Source organism: Salmo salar, chromosome ssa25 (assembly GCF_905237065.1).
Source record: "Salmo salar chromosome ssa25, Ssal_v3.1, whole genome shotgun sequence".
NCBI lineage: Eukaryota > Metazoa > Chordata > Actinopteri > Salmoniformes > Salmonidae > Salmo > Salmo salar.
The window spans coordinates 41,349,342-41,370,275 of record NC_059466.1 but is presented as its reverse complement, the minus strand read 5'-3'; the positions used below and the strand labels follow the sequence as shown (position 1 = coordinate 41,370,275).

The window sequence follows — 20,934 nt, the reverse complement described above, 5'->3', positions numbered from 1 at the left end:
TTAAATTAAAAAAAATATGATGAATATGTTATGCATGGTAGCTTACTACTAACACAATGTTCTGTGTAGAAATTGTGCTAACGTAACACTGTGTTGATATTGTTGAAAACTATCATGGCGCCGGAGAACATGGCTGACGTTTTACGTGCTCCTAACCAACTGTGTTTTTAGTTTTTTTCATTGTTTGTAAATTATTTAAATAATTATTTAGTACATAATGTTGCTGCTGAAAATTGTCATGGCTTTAGAAGCTACTGGTAGGCTAATTGACATCATTTGAGTCAATTGGAGGTGTACCTGTGGATGTATTTCAAGGCCTACCTTCAAATTCAGTGCCTCTTTGCTTGACATCATAGGAAAATCAAAAGAAATCAGCCAAGACCTCAGAAAAATAATTGTAGGCCTCCACAAGTCTGGTTCATCCTTGGGAGCAATTTCCAAACTCCTGAAGGTACCACGTTCATCTGTACAAACAATAGTACGCAATTATAAACACCATGGGACCACGCAGCTGTCATACCGCTCAGGAAGGAGACGCATTCTAGAGATGAAGGAAGGAGACGACGTCTCCTAGAGATGAACGTACTTTGGTGTGCAAAGTGCAAATCAATCCCAGAACAACAGCATAGGACCTTGTAAAAATGCTGGAGGAAACAGGTACAAAAGTATCTATATCCACAGTAAAACGATTTTTATATCGATATAACCTGAAAGGCCGCTCATCAAGGAAGAAGCCACTGCTTCAAAACCGCCATAAATAAAGCCAGACTACGGTTTGCAACAGCACATGGGGACAAAGATCAAACTTTTTGGAAAAATGTCCTCTGGGTTGATGAAACAAAAATAGAACTGTTGGCCATAATGACCATCGTTATGTTTGGAGGAAAAAGGAGGAGGCTTGCAAGCCGAAGAACACCATCCCAACCGTGAAGCACGGGGGTGGCAGCATCATGTTGTGGGGGTGCTTTGCTGCAGGAGGTACTAGTGCACTTCACAAAATAGATGGCATCATGAGGAAGGAAAATTAGGTGGATATATTGAAGCAACATCTCAAGACATCAGTCAGGAAGTTAAAGCTTGGTCGCAAATGGGTCTTCTAAATGGACCATGACCCCAAGTATACTTCCAAAGTTGTGGGAAAATGGCTTAAGGACAACAAAGTCAAGGTATTGGAGTGGCCACCACAAAGCCCTGACCTCAATCCCATAAATTTGTGGGCAGAACTGAAAAGCATGTGCTAGCAAGGAGGCATACAACGTGACTCAGTTACACCAGCTCTGTCAGGAGGAATGGGCCAACATTCAACCAACTTATTGTGGGAAGCTTGTGGAAGGCTACCCAAAACGTTTGACCCAAGTTAAAATTGTTTAAGGCAATGCTACCAAATACTAATTGAGTGTATATAAACTTATGACCTACTGGGAATGAGATAAAATAAATAAAATCTGAAATAAATCATTCTGTCACGGTTGTCATATGGATTGGACCAAAACGCAGCGGGAATATGTATACTCATCTTTTTATTTTGAAGAAGGAGAAACAACTAAATACGTATACAAAAAAAGAACAAAACAGTCCTGTCAGGTGCAACAAACACTAAACAAGGAACAACTACCCACCAATCCCATAGAAAAACACCCCTCTTAAATAGGACCTTCATTTAGAAGCAACGAGGAGCAGCTGCTTCCAATTGAAGGTCCACCCAATAAACATCACATAGAAAGACATACTAGAACTAACATAGAAATAGACTAACAAAGAACATAGCCCAACAAACCCCGAAACACTCTAAACAAACACCCCCTGCCACGTCCTGACCAAACTACAATAACAAATAACCCCTTATACTGGTCAGGACGTGACACATTCTCTCTACTAGTATTCTGACATTTCACATTCTTACATTAAAGTGGTGATCCTAGCTGACCTGAGACAGGGAATTTTTACTTGGATTAAATGTCAGGAATTGTGAAAACTGAGTTCAAATGTATTTGACTAAGGTGTATGTAAACTTCCGACTTCATCTGTGTGTGTCACATGATGTGTCACATCTGTGTGTGCATATATCTGTGTGTGTGTGTGTGTGTGTGTATATATATATGTATATGTGTATATATGTATATATGTATATATATATATATATATATATATGTTATATCCTTGTATTGCTACTGCTGTATCATCAAACAAATTATCTAAGTGAGTCTCAGAATTGGCTAATCAATGAATGTTATCTGACGTTAGCAAGTTATTGATTTCAGGAACCTTATTTCTTAAGCTACATATATTAATATTAGCTTTTTTCAGGCCTTTCCTGTGTAGCTCATCAGAGATAGACATAATATGGAAAAGAGCAAACAAAGCAATAAAAAAAAAATACATTCAGCAGTGAATTTTTTAAGCAATGGCTTTTTTCTGGCCACTCTTCCGTAAAGCCCAGCTTTGTGGAGTGTACGGCTTAAAGTGGTCCTATGGACAGATACTCCAATCTCCGCTGTGGAGCTTTGCAGCTCCTTCAGGGTTATCTTCGGTCTCTTTGTTGACTCTCTGATTAATGCCCTCCTTGGCTGGTCTGTGAGTTTGGTGGGCGGCCCTCTCTTGGCAGGTTTGTTGTGGTGGCATATTCATTCTCCGTGGGATGTTCAAAGTTTATGATATTTTCTTATAACCCAACCCTGATCTGTACTTCTCCACAACGTTGTCCCTGACCTGTTTGGAAAAAGCCATATCTCAGGCTGGCCAATAAAAAGAAAAGATGGACAAAAGAACACAGACACTGGACAGAGGAACTCTGCCTAGAAGGCCAGCATAGCGGAGTCGTCTCTTAACTGTTGACGTTGAGACGGGTGTTTTGCGGGTAGTATTTAATGAAGCTGCCAGTTGAGGACTTGTGAGGCGTCTGTTTCTCAAATATACTTGTCCTCTTGCTCAGTTGTGCACCAGGGCCTCCCACTCTTTCTATTCTGGTTAGAGCCAGTTTGCGCTGTTCTGTGAATGGAGTAGTACACAGCGTTGCACGAGATCTTAATTTTCTTGTCAATTTCTCACATGGAATAGCCTTCATTTCTCAGAACAAGAATACAATGACAAGTTTCAGAAGAAAGTTCTTTGTTTATAGCCATTTTGAGCCTGTAATCGAACCCACAAATGCTGATGCTCCAGATACTCAACTAGTCTAAAGAAGGACAGTTTTATTGCTTCCTTAATCAGCACAACAGTTTTCAGGTGTGCTAACATATTTGCAAAAGGCTTTTCTAGTGATCAGTTAACATCAAATTGATCATTATCATTTTAAAATGCTATTTTAAAATTGACAAAAAATTTGCTTTTCTTTCAAAAACAAGGACATTTCTAAGTGACCCCAAACTTTTGTAGTGTAAGCTTTGCACAGTGACAAGTCACGCCCCTGAATAAGGTTAGAGCGTGTCAGCCTGACGGAACCACCCTTTTTGAACAAACTGTATAAAATGATGGGTTAAGAAAAAACACATCAGACCAGAGGGACATAAAGCTGCAGCTTACATTTAAAGTGGTCTGAACTCTGAATCTCAACACGAGGTAGAGACAATAAACTTACCTCCCGGACAATCGCTGGTACGGCTGATTAGCTGTCCTAATTAAAGTATCTTTGAAAGTGAAATTAAGTGGGACCATTCTACTACTCTGTTCAAACCATCATATTACGTTACTCTCATCACCCCACTGGGAACCATCGACAGGGCTGGCTAGCCTATCTTCAAAGAAGCCTCTTTCAGTGCGAATGGAAGGAGAAACTCTGTAGTTCCGTTCAGGACTACACGACAAGTCACCGGATACTGGAGAACAACAGAAGACTTTTTGGAACCCTTATGGACAATCTGAGCCTTAAAAGCGTTTCCCGCAAAAAGGCCCAACCCCCTTTCCAAGTTGGCCCGGTTCCGAGAGAGATACACGGTGAGCCAAGGCATTTCACATAAATACATTCATGATTTCTTACTCCAAGCGGGCGTTGGTTCGTGTGCAAAATATAGGATTACTGTATGTGAGAGTAGTTTCTAAGTGTACCAATGTTAAGTGTCTCTGTCCATCTCTCTCGCCCTCCATGTCTTTTGTAACAAGTAGCCGTATTATTGTCAGTCCGCTAGGGACCTGTTTTTAACGTATTAAGTGTGTATGTTTATCCTGTGTTACCATTTAATTAGCTTGTAAATATATAATTAAACCAATTTGTGTAGTACTGAATCCTATGGCGTCGGAGAGGATGGCTGACGTTTTACGTACTCCTAACCAACTGTGCTATTTTGTTCTTTTTTTTGTTGCATTGTTTAACTTCTTTTTTAACTTATTTTGTACATAATGTTGCTTCCACTGTCTCTTAAAATTTGTTGGCGATCAAATGAACTCCCACTGCCATCTGTTCAATTGGCCAACGTGCAGTGATTGGAAAAAAAATAGATGACCTACGATCAAGATTATCCTACCAACGGGACATTAAAAACTGTAATATCTTGTGTTTCACCGAGTCGTGGCTGAACGACGACACTAATATAGAGCTGGCGGGATTTTCCATGCACCGGCAGGACAGAGAAGCTACGCCTGGTAAGACGAGGTGTGGGGGGGTGTGTCTATCTGTCAATAACAGCTGGTGCGCAATGTCTAACGTTAAAGAAGTCTCGAGTTATTGCTTGCCTGAGGTAGAGTACCTTATGATAAGCTGTAGGCCACACTACCTACCAAGAGAGTTCTCATCTATATTATTCGTAGCCGTCTATTTACCACCACAAACCGATGCTGGCACTAAGACCGCACTCAACCAACTCTATAAGGCCATAAGCAAACAAGAAAATCCTCATCCAGAAGCAGTGCTCCTAGTAGCCGGGGACTTTAACGCAGGCAAACTTAAATCCGTTTTAATTCATATCTACCAGCATGTCACATGTCACCAGCATGTAACAACCAGAGGGGGAAAAAATCTAGACCACATTTACTCCACACACAGAGATGCATACAAAGCTCTCCCCCGCCCTCCATTTGGCAAATCTGACCACAATTCTATCCTCCTGATTCCTGCTTACAAGCAAAAACGAAAACAGGAAGTACCAGTGACTCACTCAATACGGAAGTGGTCAGATGATGTGGATGCTACAGTGGTTCTTCTTTTAAAAGTTGTGGCGTACTGCAGCACAGCTTGCGAGGTGCCGCAGAATTCTATGGCACATTATTGAAGTGTCAGCCACTGTTGCCAGAATGATGCAATTTACACAAGCTTGGCCTACTGGCCTACTGAGCCCCCCTCCCACCTTGACCATACATGATGCCCCAGCGTACAACATCTTCACACAGGCTAAAAACCTTTCCCCAAACCCAAACATCACATTAAAACAGATAATCATGGTCCACTCTATCAAAAGACTTCTCTTCATCTAGAGAGACCAGTCCAAAGTTCACATTAGAGACTCTCAAGTCCAATACGTCCCTGATTTAAGAACAAGTTGTCTGTGTTTGAGCGTCCTGGTACACAATATGTCTGGTTCTTGTGTACTATAGAGTCCAGATGGGACTTCAGTCTGTTAGTGAGGACCTTGGCACATATCTTGTAGTCTGCACAGAGCAGTGCCACAGGCCTCCAGATCTTAAGTTCACAGAAGTTCCCTTTTTTGGCCCGGAGAGTAAGAGCCACCCGACGGCAGCTCATCGGCAACTCTCCTACCCCGACACACACACGCAACACGCAAAAGAAGTCCAGTCCGAGGCCCTTGTGAAAAATACAGCCGAGCCATAGTTACAGTGGGCTCCAAAATGACTGGAACCCCTGACTGGCAATGCACAAACAATGCTTAAACGAATATAAACAATATAATTATAGAGAGAAACTCAAAATACCAACATGTGAGAAATACTGTACTGTATTAATGTTTCAATGGAACCAACCAAAATAATTTATTGATTTCATTAAAAATCAGTGTCCTCCAAATCAAGGTTTCACAATTAATGGCACCCTTAAAGATTATTGTAAATAACATCTACCAAAATTAAACCACAAATTAAATTCCACTTATTTAAGTTTATCTAAGTCTTAAGGCACTATATTGAGCCATTACATGATTTCCTGTTTCACTAGGGTATAAAAATGAGGTAACACACATCCAATATCCCACTGTCATCCAACACCATGAAGAAAAGAAAAGAACTGGCAGTTCAAAAGAGACAGATGGTCGTAGACCTTCATAAATCTGGTAATGGCTACAAGATCCACAAACGATTGAATATACCACTGAGCACTGTCAGGGCAATCATAAAAAAATTCAGAAGATAAGGAACAGTTGAAAACCTCACGGATAGAGGACGCAAATGCATTTTCCCCCCCAGGATAGGGAGGAGGATGGTGAGAGAAGCAACAAAATCCCCAAGAATCACTGTGAAAGAATTGCAGGCCTTCGTGGCGTCTTGGGGTCACCAGGTTTCAGAAAGCACCATCAGACGCCACCTCCACAACCACAGGCTCTTTGGAAGGGTTTCCAGAAGAAAGCCCTTAATGACCCCAAGACACAGACGCAAGCGCTTGGAGTTTGCCAAATGTCATTTAAATTATGACTGGAAGAAGGTGCTCTGGTTAGATGAGACCAAAATTGAACGTTTTGGTCAGATACAGCATCGGCATGTTTGACGTCAAAACAGAGATGCATTCAAGGAGAGGAACCTCATACCCATAGTGACATATGGAGGGGGGTCAGTGATGTTTTGGGGCTGTTTTAATTCCAGAGGTCCAGGGGCACTGGTTAAGATTGATGGCATAATGAATTCCACCAAGTATCAGGCAATTTTGAAACATACCTCATACCCGAAACATACCTCAAGATCCACACAGAAATGGTTCTGTGACAACAAAATCAATGTTCTGCCATGGCCATCTCAGTCGCCGGACCTCAATCCAATTGAAAACCTGTGGGCTGAGTGGAAGAGGGCAGTTGATAAGCGCAAACCCAAGAATGTGAAGGATCTTGAAAGGATCTGCATAGAGAAATGGTCCAAAATCCCTCCAAATGTGTTTCTTAACCTTGTCAAACATTTCAGGAAAAGACTCCATGCTGGTATCCTTGCCAGAGGTGGTTGCACTAAGGTGGTTGCACTAAGTTTCTCTATAATTACATTGTTTATATTTTTTTAAGTATTGTTTGTGCGTTGCCAGTCAGGGGTGCCAGTAATTTTGGAGCCCACTGTATGTGGTGATCCGAAAAACTCACCAGGAGAATGTTAGTGCCCAACAGCCTATTGCTCTGATTCCTGGACATGTAAAACCGATCAAGTCGGGCTGCACTCACCCTAGCCCCAAAAACCTTCACCCATGCATACTGTCTTGTGTTGGGATGTCTAGTTCTCCAAGCATCCACTAGGTCAAACTGATTAATGATCTCCCTTAAAACCCCCACTGAGCCTGAATGAGGCTCCTCCCCATTTCTATCTTTCGTAAAATCCATCGTACAGTTCCAGTCCCACGGGCTACCAGCGTCTCCTCAGGAGCTACCTGTGATAGTTCCTGTCTAAGACGCCCAAACGCCCTGTGTTAGGCACCTACACATTTATAAGGACAAAACCCCTGTTGTTGTTAATTTCTGCTTTTATTACAAGCAGTCTACCCCTACACACCTCCTTTGAGGAGCACATTTTTACAGCCAGACCCGGTGCAAAAAGACTGCCACCCCTGCACTAACATTTGTCTCATGACTTCGCACACCTTCCCCTTTCCACCAGAGCCCCCAATCGACTTTATTCACCACATCCTGCAGAAACAACACCTGTACTTTTTTGTTTGTTTTACATATTCACCCAACAAACTCCTCTTTCCGTATCTCTGACACCATTTATATTAAGCGAGCCTACCCAAAGTCTCCATAAGAAGTCGGACAAAAGCCAGCAAAGAAAGAGACCAATAGAAAGCTTAAAAAAACAGTGCCAGAAAGAAACTATACATCTAAACAGAATCTGAAGGTATACCCTTACGCACGGTTGTGACCCACTTCCTCAACCTAAAACGTTTCCTGGGTGAGAGGAGCCCTTGCCCCTCGTTTTTCATAGTGTGTTGTACTGATCTTCCAAACTTTCCCCAATCTCAAAAATAAGTATTTCTCCCTTTATTCTCATTCAGGAACATTGACATTTCCCTTATTTCCCTTACCGTGTACTTTGATCCCTCTGCCTCACTGGCTATCAGCTCTGGACCCATTTGAGCAGGAATCTGAAAAGAAAGCTTCATCGTCCTCCTCTTCATCTCCATCTCCCATCCTGACCCCCTTGCCCTTTCTCTCTAGTTGGGGCCTCCCCCCATCACCAGGCAAAGGTTCCTTAGTGCCTTTGACCACACCAGCCTCTCCCCACCCACCTCATTTCTTCTCTCCCTTCTTCCTCTTGCTTGACACCCTCCTCCACCGCCTCAGTTGCTTGCCCTTCCCCAGTATACTATCCTCACCCACTAGCATAACCTGACTAGGCCCATCATCTACACCACCATCCATGACATGACTAGGCCCAGCCTCAGCTACACCACCATCTCTAGCATGACTAGGCCCAGCGTTAGCTACACCACAATCTCTAGAATGACTAGGCCCAGCCTCAGCTACACCACCATCTCTAGCATGACTAGGCCCAGCCTCAGCTACACCACCATCTCTAGCATGACTAGGCCCAGCCTCAGCTACACCACCATCTCTAGCATGACTAGGCCCAGCCTCATCTACACCACCATCTCTAGCATGACTAGGCCCAGCCTCTGCTGCCTGCGTCTCATGGTTCCCTGCATGTTGACCTCAATTGCCCCCACTGGCGCTTGTACCTTCACCTTGCTTACGGCCTTTATGTGGGCATGCAAAGCTCTTATGCCCCAAATCCCCACACTCAAAGCACCATAGACTATCTGTGCTGGCAAACCCTGCGTAGAGCCCCTCCCCATGTCTCACTTTAAAATGCACATTTAACTGTTGTGCATTGTTATTCAAAAACATGAACAATTGCCTCCTGAACAAAACAACATGCTTTCTGCCTGAACCTGCCGACAGTACACGAAAACCACTAGCAAACTTACCAAACCGACTCAACTCTTTCCGGATTTGATCATTCGTAATAAAAAGAGGCAGAATCGCAACTACCACCCTAGTCGAAGGAGTCGAAAAAGGAGAAATTGGCACCAACATATCCCTTACAAATATTTCACTACCAGTCAGCCTACACACCAAATTCACAATTTTTATGAATACAACCACATATTTGTTCATTCTGTATGCGGAATGTATAAATTCAGCTCCTACCTGTTTGCCGACTGCAAGCAGAACCTCCTCCACCTTAACTACATTCTCAGGAACACACCTGAATCCATGCCATAACGACAGAGTCTCTTCCAGACTGGGCTGCAAAGCCATCGTGCACACCACACCATTCAAACCTCAGGAAACTAAAACGCCCTCCTCTTCCTCCATAATACTGTGGGTATCGCTAAACTAACTGTGTGTGTGGGAGACTGCTCACCAACCAAGAATTCACAAAATGGGACAAACCCCAAATTGACACTGCATGCAGAATTCTGCAAAAACATCCAGTGTACAACGTAAAACACCAAATAATGCATGCAGAGCAGAATTAGGCCGAAACCTGCTAATTATCACAGCAGTAAGATTTGTGACCTGTTGCAACAACAAAAGGGCAACCAGTGAAGAACAAACACTATTGTAAATACAACCCATATTCATGTTTATTTATTTTCCCTTTTGTACTTTAACTATTTGCACATAATATTACATATGAAATGTTTTTTTTTAAACTTTTGTGAGTGTAATGTTTACTGTTATTTTAATTGTTTATTTCACTTTTGTTCTTTATCTATTTCACTTGCTTTGGCAATGTAAACATATGTTTCCCATGTCAATAAAGCCCTTAAATTGAAATGTTATTGAGAGAGAGAGCAAGAAAGAGAGAAACAGGAATTGGGGGCGAGAGGGAAGCAGAGACCTTCATTCTCCCAGAGAAGTCATTATCTTCTAGCATTTCATTCAAAAGACTCACTGACCTTTTCCTCAATGGTAGTAATCCCTTTAGGGCCATTCTCCATGCTTCACCCGGCCATTCTCCGTGGTTCACCCGGCCATATTCTCCGTGGTTCACCCGGCTATATTCTCCGTGGTTCACCCGGCCATATTCTCCGTGGTTCACCCGGCCATATTCTCCGTGGTTCACCCGGCCATATTCTCCGTGGTTCACCCGGCCATATTCTCCGTGGTTCACCCGGCCATATTCTCCGTGGTTCACCCGGCCATATTCTCCGTGGTTCACCCGGCCATATTCTCCGTGGTTCACCCGGCCATATTCTCCGTGGTTCACCCGGCCATATTCTCCGTGGTTCACCCGGCCATATTCTCCGTGGTTCACCCGGCCATATTCTCCGTGGTTCACCCGGCCATATTCTCCGTGGTTCACCCGGCCATATTCTCCGTGGTTCACCCGGCTATATTCTCCGTGGTTCACCCGGCCATATTCTCCATGCTTCACCCGGCCATATTCTCCGTGGTTCACCCGGCCATATTCTCCGTGGTTCACCCGGCTATATTCTCCGTGGTTCACCCGGCCATATTCTCCGTGGTTCACCCGGCCATATTCTCCGTGGTTCACCCGGCCATATTCTCCGTGGTTCACCCGGCCATATTCTCTGTGGTTCACCCGGCCATATTCTCCGTGGTTCACCCAGCCATATTCTCCGTGGTTCACCCGGCCATATTCTCCGTGGTTCACCCAGCCATATTCTCCGTGGTTCACCCAGCCATATTCTCCATGACTTACTCCATAGTGGAGACTGAACAACCCAGCACCACTCCACGTTCTACTCCAAACACTAGCCCTATAACCCTATCCTGTACCAGGACTTCAAAATAGTCTCTCTTGTACCTTTATACAGTATTCACTGCATTGTATACTGAACAACAATTTAAAAAGCAACAATTTCAACGATTTTATTGAGTTAAAGTTCATATATGAAAATCAGTCAATTGAAATAAATCCATTGGGCCTAATCTATGGATTTCACATGACTGGGCAGGGGCGAAGCCATGGGTGGGCCTGGAAGGGTATAGGCCCACCCCCTGGAGAGCCAGGCCTGCCAATTAGAATGAGTTTTTCCACACAAAAAGGTTTTATTGCAGACAGAATTACTCCTCAGTTTCATCAGCTGTCTGGTTGGCTGGTCTAACACAATCAAGCTGGTGAAGAAGCCGGATGTGGAGGTCCTGGGCTGGCGTGGTTACATGCGGTCTGCGGTTGTGAGGCCTGTTGGACGTACTGCCAAATTCTCTAAAACGATGTTGGAGGTGGCTTATGGTAGAGAAATGAACATTAAATTCTCTAGTAACAGCTCTGGTGGACATTCCTGCAGTCAGCATGCCAAATACCTGCTCCCTCAACTTGAGACATCTGTGGCATTGTGTTGTGTGACAAAACTGCACATTTTAAAGTGGCCTTTTAATATCCCCAGCACAAGGTGCACCTGTGTAATGATCATGCTGTTTAATCAGCTTCTTGATATGCCACACATGTCAGGTGGATGGAATATCTTGGCAAAGGAGAAATGCTCACTAACAGGGATGTAAACAAATTTGTGCACAACATTTGAGAGAAATTAGCTTTTTGTGTGAATGAAAACATTTCTGGAATCTTTTATTTCAGCTGGGATCAATGTCTCTATTTCCAAGTAAAAGGGAAAGCACCCATTGAATGTAAAAGGCTCTTTCAGAGAATCTGCTTCTCTCTCTCTCTTTCTCTCTCTCTCGGAATATGGCATCAGTCTCATTTTCATGTCTTTTATCACACAATCATTGTTGTTTGTCCAATTCAGACAAATTACCTCTCTCCGAATGGAACTGAGCAACAAAGAAATCCTTTGATGTTAGGAAGGATTCACTATACCCCCCCAAATGGTGTTTATCAAAGCAATACTCAGAGTGAAGTTATCTTATTTTTCCAGAGTGCTGTTGGCATAAACAACAAAGTGAAACGGTCAGAGCCTGTTTTTGTTTTGAACAATTGAGCCTGTCTGACCTTTGGATAGAGAACACCTAATAGCATCAATTGAGCTTGTCTGACCTTTGTATAGAGAACACCTAATAGCATCAATTTACTTAAAATAAATAGTGCTCCCCCAGAGTGGTGTGTGTGTGTGTGTGTGTGTGTGTGTGTGTGTGTGTGTGTGTGTGTGTGTGTGTGTGTGTGTGTGTGTGGGGGGGGGATGTAGAAGCTTGGTCATAGTAAAAAATATGCTTAAACGCTGGTAGCCTTCCAGACTTAAGAGTGCTCTGGAGAGATGGAGGGATACATGTATGGAGGGATGGAGAGGCATGGGGGCCTTAGACAGATGTGAGCACCTGTTGAGAGATTGCAACATGGACTGTGAAGAGGAACACAGTATGAATTTCTTTATCAAGTCCATCTCTCTCTCTCATTTTGTCCATCTGTCTCTTGCGCTCTCTCTCTTTCTATATTTTTCTCTCTGGGACATTGCTGCCTGTTTGTCTTCTGTCTGAATGCCCACTTGACTGACAAAGGCCACTGTGCCTAATCCTCCAAGTGTGTGTGTGTGTGTGTGTGTGTGTGTGTGTGCACGTGCATGTGCCATTCTGACCTTGCCTAGCTTCAACTGTAATTACACGTGTGAAATGTGATGTCTTATTGAATCACACTATAGACAGAGATGGCCTTAGGGTCACTATGGTAACTGTGAAAAAATATAATCCACTCACACTGCAATGACAAACAGGTCTGAAGTCAATGCAACAGGCAGCCATTGGCTAAGTGAGCCTGCTGGAGGGACAGTGGACACCCATGCTGGAGTCCCTAGTATCAACTCATCTGTCCACAACAATATTGAAAAGACGGAAACAAGACCGCCAGATATCAGCTTGTTGTTTATGATTGGGAGTCGTCTGACTGTTGAGCAGCAGAGGAAAACCAGACTAGTCTTATCTGTGGAGAAAGAATGTTGCGTCTTAAATTACACCCTATTACCCATGTAGGGAACTACGATTCCTCATGTGTGTGTGTGTGTGTGTGTTGAGGATGTGGAAGTCTTGTGCTCTTTCCTATTCTACTTTCTACACTCACATGATATTGAGGTGAGAGGTCAGAGCCAGGTCAGGGGTGGCATATACAGTATGGGGGCTTATGTGGCTCGAGAGAGATGACCTATCGCCACTGTGTTATCCTCAAAGCGGGCGAAGAAGCGGTTTACGTCCACCATTGTTCCTGTACACAAGAAAGCAAAGGTAACTAAACTAAATGACTATCACCCCGTAGCACTCACTTCTGTCATCATAAAGTGCTTTGAGAGGCTAGTTACGGATCATATCAACCCACTTTAATGTGCTTACCGCTCTGTCCTGGACTTCCTGAAGGGTTGAAGGTCACTCGTCGTCAACAAAACAAAGGAGCTGATCGTGGACTTCAGGAAACGGCGGAGGAAACGCCTCTATCCACATCGACGAGACCACAGTGGAGAAGGTAGTTCCGCAGAGTAAACATCACTGACGATCTGAAATGGTCCACCCACACAGACAGTGGTGAAGAAGGCGCAACAGCGCCTCTTCGACCTCAGGAGACTGAATAAATTTGACTTGGCCCTTATAACCCTCACAAACTTGTACAGTTGAGCACATGTGTCGGGCTGTACTACACCGCCCGCAACTGCAGGGCTCTCCAGAGAATGGTGCGGTCTGCCCAACGCATCACCGGGGTCAAACTACCTGCCCTCCAGGACACCTACAGCACCCGATGTCACAGGAAGCCCAACAAAAATCATCAAGGACATCAACCACCCGAGCTACGGCCTGTTCACCCCGCTACCATCCAGAAGGCGAGGTCAGTACAGGTTCGTCGAAGCTGGGGCCGAGAGACTGAAAAACAGCTTCTATCTCAAGGCCATCAGACTTAAATAGCCATCACTAGCCGGCTTCCACCCTGTTACCTAACCCTGCACCTTAGAGGCTGCTGCTGGAACACTAGCCACTTTAATAATGTTTAAATAATGTTTACATACTGCTTTACTCATCTCATATGTGTGTGTATATACTGTATTCTATTCTACTGTATTTTAGTCAATGCCACTCCGACATTGCTCAATCTAATATTTATATATTTCTTAATTCCATTCTTTTACTTATAGATTTGTGTGTATTGTTGTGAATTGTTAAATACTACTGCACTGTTGGAGCTAGGAACACAAGTATTTCGCTACACTCGCAATAACATCTGATAAATACATGTGACCAATAATGATTTGATTTTGATTTGATTTAAACGTTCTAAATTATGTCACCATTCTCCTTGATTCTAAGCAATGTTGTACTACTATTTGTATTGACTTGGCCAAAGCTTCTGATACGGTAGACCATTCCATTCTTGTGGGCCGGCTTAGGAGTATTGGTGTCTCTGAGGGGTCTTTTGCATGGTTTGACATTTGAAATGTCTTTATTCCTTTGGAACTTCTGTGAATGTAATGCTTACTGTTCATTTTTGTAGTGTTTATTTCACTTTTGTTTATTATCTATTTCACTTGCTTTGGCAATGTTAACATATGTTTCCTGTTTCCTGCCAATAAAGCCCTTACATTGAAATGTATCAGTGTTCCTCCACTGGGCCAAGGAGCTGTACCTCTAGCCTTCTGCTTTCTCACAGACTCATACTGTATCACAACCTGCCACATTACAGGGTTCTCCTCTCCTGATCTACACAACAGGAAAAAACACAGGGAGGATGAGAGGGGGAAGGATGAGAAGGGGGAGTATGAGAGGGGGAAGGATGAAGGATGAGAGGGGGAAGGTAAACAGATGTGAAAAGTGGGGATAGTTTAAATACAAAATGTTTTATCATATATTCAGCATCATGTCTCTCTCTCTCGCTCTATCAAATGGGATAGTTGGATAGTTTATATACAAAATGTTTCATATAATCAGCATCATCTTTACACTTACCTCTCCTCCTCTCTCTCTGGCCGTCTCTGTCTCTTTCTCAGGACTGAGTGCAGCTAAGCTGTTGAAGGAGAAAGGGCTGAGTCCTGTGGTTCTGGAAGCTAGGGACCGGGTTGGTGGACGGACCTTCACCGTACAGGTAAGACCTATGTCAGACCAAAGGCCAGTCAATGTGTAATCCCTATAAGAATCAGCTTTACATGTTCATAGCGAAAACATTTTTAAGCAACTGATTTGGTTATAGATTAAAACACAATTGATCTATGGGATTAGGATTGTCCACTGCTTGTCTGATGCACTCTCTCTCTTCCCCCCCTCCCCCCAGAATGAGCAGACTAAGTATGTTGACCTGGGCGGGGCCTACGTCGGGCCTACTCAGAATCGTATCCTCCGATTGGCTAAAGAGTGCGGAGTCAAGACCTACAAAGTCAACGAGGAGGAGAGGCTGGTGCATTATGTAAAGGTGTGTGTGCCCGTGTGTGTGTGTGCCCGTGTGTGTGTGCCCGTTTGCTGAAAACCAGTGTAGGACCAGTATTAGCCACATCTGTCCCTCAAAAACAGTGGCAATTGTTATCCAGGGAGGCCTGAACAGACAGATCCAGCATAGATCCGTTGGTTTCTCTGAAACACTGGCCGCAGGGCTTTGCTCCGGCCAGTATTGACCACTTCCATTAGATAACAGATAACTTCCTGCTCTGGCCGTCTCACACTCTAATGCACAGGAAATGCACGTCTCTCTTTCAGTCATGACTATGTTTTGAAAGGACAGAATACTAAATCAAATTTTATTTGTCACATGCACCGAAAACAACGGGTGTAGACATTAAAGTGAAATGCTTGCTTATGAGCCCTTCCCAACAATGCAGAGTAAAAAATGAATTAAGCTATATACAGGGAGCACCTAGGGCAATTGCGGTGACCATTTTACTGCCACACCAGCGGTCACGAGTCATGAAGGCAGTCAAATTCCAAATGACTGTTTAGTCACGGTAATTAGATTTCTCCAAGCTCTGATGCTGCTGCTGGTCATTAGTAGCGTACCAAACTTGCTACCTGCCTGGGGAAGTGGTTCTTCCTTTAAAAGTTGCGGCCTACTGCAGTACAGCTTGCGAGGTGCCACAGAATTCAATGGCACGTTTTTTAAGTGTCAGCCATTGTTGCCAGAATGACGCAATTTACCACAATCTACCACAAACTGTCACGGCATAAGCTCAAAACTTTTAAAGGAAGAACCACTGTACTCAGCACTTTATTGTCCCTCTAATCACTCTGACATCACTGCCAATGTAATCGAAATCTAATCAAACACTTCATGAGAGCCCATGAGCTCATGTTGCGCAACATTTCTATAGGCTATGCAACTGCAGGAGAAAACAGAGTGATGGCCTCTAATAAAAAGACGAGGATCCCATCAGCTTTCAATAGGCTAAGTCCTATTATATTTATTTCTCAACTTTCCTAATATTAACCTCTCTTGGGTATGTGGGACGTGACCGTCCCACCTGCGGGACACACTATTCAACAGCCAGTGAAATAGCAGGGCGCCAAATTCAAAACATCAAAAATCTCATAATTGAAATTTCTCAAACATACAACTATTATATCCCATTTTAAAGATACGCTTCTCCTTAATCCAACCACATTGTCCGATTTCAAAAAGGCTTTACGGCAAAAGCATAGCATTAGATTATGTTAGCACATCACCTTGACAAGAAAAACCACACAGCCATTTTCCAAGCAAGGAGAGGCGTCACAAAAACCATAAATACAGCTAAAATGAATCACTAACCTTTGATGATCTTCATCAGATGGCACTCATAAGACTTCATGTTACACAATACATGTATGTTTTGCTCGATAAAGTTCATATTTATATCCAAAAACCCCATTTTACATTGGCGTGTGATGTTCAGAAATGTTTTGCCTCCCAAAACTTCCGGTGAATGAGCACATCAATTTACAGAAATACTCATCATAAACGTTGATAAATATTAAACTGTAATTCAAAGAATTATAGATACCTCTCCTTAATGCAACCGCTGTGTCAGATTTCAAAAAAACTTTACAGCGAAAGCACACTTTGCAATAATCTGAGTACAGCGTTCAGACACGAAACCAAACCCGCCATTTTGTGGAGTCAATAAAACTCAGAAATAATATTATAAATATTCACTAACCTTTGATGATCTTCATCAGAATGCACTTGCAGGAATACCATACCTGTGTGGCTCAGTTGGTAGAGCATGGTGTTTGCTACGCCAGGTTTGTGGGTTCGATTCCCACGGGGGACCAGTATGGGAAGAAAAAGAGATGTATTCACTACTGTAAGTCGCTCTGGATAAGAGCGTCTGCTAAATGACTAAAAATGTAAAATGTACCAGGTCCACAATAGATGTTTGTTTTGTTCGATAAAGTCCATCATTTATGTCCAAATACCTCCTTTTTGTTTGCGCGTTCTGTCCACTACTCCAAATGCAGAAAGTGCGCGAAAAATGTCACGACGAAAAGTTTAAAAAAAGTTATATTTACGTTCGTAGAAATATGTCAAACGATGTATAGCATCAATCTTTAGGACGTTTTTAACATAAATCTTCAGTAATATTCCAACCGGACAATTCCAATGTCTTCAGAAAAGAAAAGGAACACAGCTCACACTCACGTGAGCGCGCATCTCTGAGCTCATGTCATTTCCTCACTCATCTGACGCCAGGCCCTCTTGTTTGCTCCATATTCACAGTAGAAGCATGAAACAACATTCTAAAGACTGTTGACATCTAGTGGAAGCCTTAGGAAGTGCAAAATGAACCCTAAGTCACTGTATAGGCAATAGGCAATCACTTGAAAAAACTACAACTCTCAGATTTCCCACTTCCTGGTTGGATTTTTCTCAGGTTTTTGCCTGCCGTATGAGTTCTGTTATACTCACAGACATCATTCAAACAGTTTTAGAAACTTCAGTGTGTTTTCTATCCAAATCTACTAATAATATGCATATCCTACCTTCTGAGCCTGAGTAGCAGGCAGTTTAATTTGGGCACGCCTTTCATCCGGACGTCAAAATACTGCCCCCTACCCTAGAGAACTTAAGCACATTGCTTATATTCACCACAGGAGTATAGCCTACCTGGCTGTCATGAAAATAAACCACGGGGAAAAGCGTCCTCCATTCGCTATTTGAGTGAACAGATGACATGTATTTTCAGGTGCATGATAATGGTCCATTCTAAATCAAATGTCACACATATATTATGTAGTATATGTAAAGACAAGATTACATCAAGAATAGTCTGATGGGTGACAGTCTATTAGTCTATCACTTGTGAATTATGTATTATCACTTGTGAATCATAGTCACACACCTCATCTAATCTGTCCTTCCCTGTGGCTCAGTTGGTAGAGCATGGCGTTTGCAACGCCAGCATGGTGTGTGCAATGTCAGGGTTGTGGGTTCGATTCCCACGGGGGGCTAGTACAAAAAATGCATGAAATGAATATGAAATGTATGTATTCACTACTGTAAGTTGCTCTGGATAAGAGCATCTGCTAAATGACGTAAATGTAATCACAGTCGCACACCTCAAGTAGCCTAACCCATAGGCCTACATGTTTTAATAAGGTTTGTATCACAACTAAAGTGGCCAAATAACTTCTTAAAATTAAGCGCATTAAATCCGCTTTAACAAGGGGTGCGGAGCCTGACTGGCATATATAAGCAGCACGTGAGTTTCAAGTTTGGGGAAGATCATTTTCACCATAAAAATGCACCTTTATGATAAAAGCATTGCATGCATAATTGCATTTGCGGTCACTGTTTATAATGGTGTTTTCCGCGAATGGAACATTCACGCTTATAGCCTACTACCATGTGCGCATTGCAGCGCTTATAATGTGAAGAAATAGCCTAATAGTTCATCAACATTTTAAGCTAAATGTTCTGATCTGTTGCGTCAGCCACATTGTGTAAAAAGGTTTGTGATGCTAGTGGTTGTATTCATTTGGGATCTATTGCATCCCACAACTGTCCCAGACTATGTTTGGAATATTTATTTCTCACACAGAATAGGTGGACTTTTGTACTATGGGGGATAATAGATTGACATAGGCTATTGCTTCTGCTGTTCGTTAGGCCTACTCATTTTGTTGGCTGACTAGAAGTAAATCTGGACAGTTCTTCCAATATCTTCAATATGCACCTCGGAGTTGCATAAGGACGCGTTCAGTTGCGTCCCCAATGTGTCTGTCTTCACTTGAAGCCTTTGAGAAAGACCTTATCACGTGATGGAGAGCCATGCGAGTGAGAGGACTTCCGATTGCACAGCACACTCAGGGAGAAGGGCACATTACATTTTTTTAGGGTGCATTACGGCCAAAAAGGGGATGCTGCCGTGAAATTCAAGGCATTATCACGTGCTTGTCAAATTGTGAATGAGAGACTATTTGAGTGTGCAGCCTGCACAAAAAACTAAGCAGAGCTCATGTCTTTCAAGCGACTTTTAGCAAATCATCATTAGTCGCATCATGCAGCCTTACATTGTATTAAAAATCTAAACATATAGCCCAACGTTTGTAGAACAACTAAAGTTACATTAATAACTCTAAAATTAAGCAATTACTAACCGCTCAATACAGAGAATGCTATTCTTCTCTTCTGAAATGGACTACCGTAATTTCCGGAAAGCCGTGTTTCGTTAAAGCCTATTTATTTTTGTTACAAGCCGTGTTTCGTTAAAGCGTATTTATTTTTGTTACAAGCCGTGTTTCGTTAAAGTCTATTTATTTTTGTTACAAGCCGTGTTTCGTTAAAGCCTATTTATTTTTGTTACAAGCCGTGTTTCGTTAAAGCCTGTGTAAAGTTCATTTGTTTCAATGTACCGGTAGGCAGCTGCGGCTTATAGACATGTGCGGCTTATTTATGTTCAAAATAATACTTTTTTTTAAATTCAGTAGGTGCGGCTTATATTCAGGTACGCTCAATAGTCCGGAAATTACGGTACATTTTCTTCATATCATGCATCTTTAGACTTGTCTAAAACAAATTATGGATTTATTGTGAAGGTGTAAGCTATATTACATGGATTTATTAGACTTTTTAAAATGGCTTGTATGCTATATGTGGAAGCCAGGAGATATGTTAATTGTTAAATAACAGTCAATTACCGTGAGACCAACCGACTGTCACAGCCCTAGGAGCACTAGTACCAGATCAATGTGGAGGTGTATGAGGTACATGAAGGCAGGGTAAAGGCATCAGGATAGATAATAATAAGGTAGTGCCTTGCAAAAGTATTCATTCACTTTGGTGTTTTTCCTATTTTGTTGCATTACAACCTGTCATTTAAATAGAGTTTTATTTGGATTTCATGTAATGGACATACAGAAAATAGTCCTAATTGGTGAAGTGAAATAAAAAAAATAACTTGTTTAAAAAAATTCTAAAAAACTGAAAAGTGGTGCGTGCATATGTATTCACCCCCTTTGAAATGAAGCCCCTAAATCAGATATGGTGCAACCAATTACCTTCAGAAGTCACATAATTAGTTAAATAAAGTCCACCTGTGAGTGTCACATGATCTGTCACATGATATCAGTACATATACACCTGTCAGCAACACCACTAAGTAAGGTGCACCACCAAGCAAGTGACACTATGAAGACCAAGGAGCTCTCCAAACAGGTCAGGGACAACATTGTGGAGAAGTACAGATCAGGGTTGGGTTATAAGAAAATATCATAAACTTTGAACATCCCATGGAGAATGGATATGCCACCACAACAAACCTGCCAAGAGAGGGCTGCCCACCAAAACTCACAGACCAGCCAAGGAGGACATTAATCAGAGAGGCAACAAAGAGACCGAAGATAAACCTGAAGGAGCTGCAAAGCTCCATTGCGGAGATTGGAGTATCTGTCCATAGTACCACTTTAAGCTGTACACTCCACAGAGCTGGGCTTTACGAAA

At 42.6% G+C, this 20,934-nt stretch overlaps 1 protein-coding gene across 1 annotated transcript in view; it reads left to right on the top strand.

Annotated features, from left to right (window-relative positions):
• The window catches only part of LOC106586788 (amine oxidase [flavin-containing]), a 70,801-nt gene that overhangs the window by 20,036 nt on the left and 29,831 nt on the right, over nt 1-20,934 (top strand). Inside the window, exons 2-3 of the mRNA XM_014174441.2 lie at nt 15,020-15,114; nt 15,301-15,438. Of these exons, the coding sequence (XP_014029916.1) occupies nt 15,020-15,114; nt 15,301-15,438 (233 nt within the window). The remainder of the gene's footprint in view (nt 1-15,019; nt 15,115-15,300; nt 15,439-20,934) is intronic.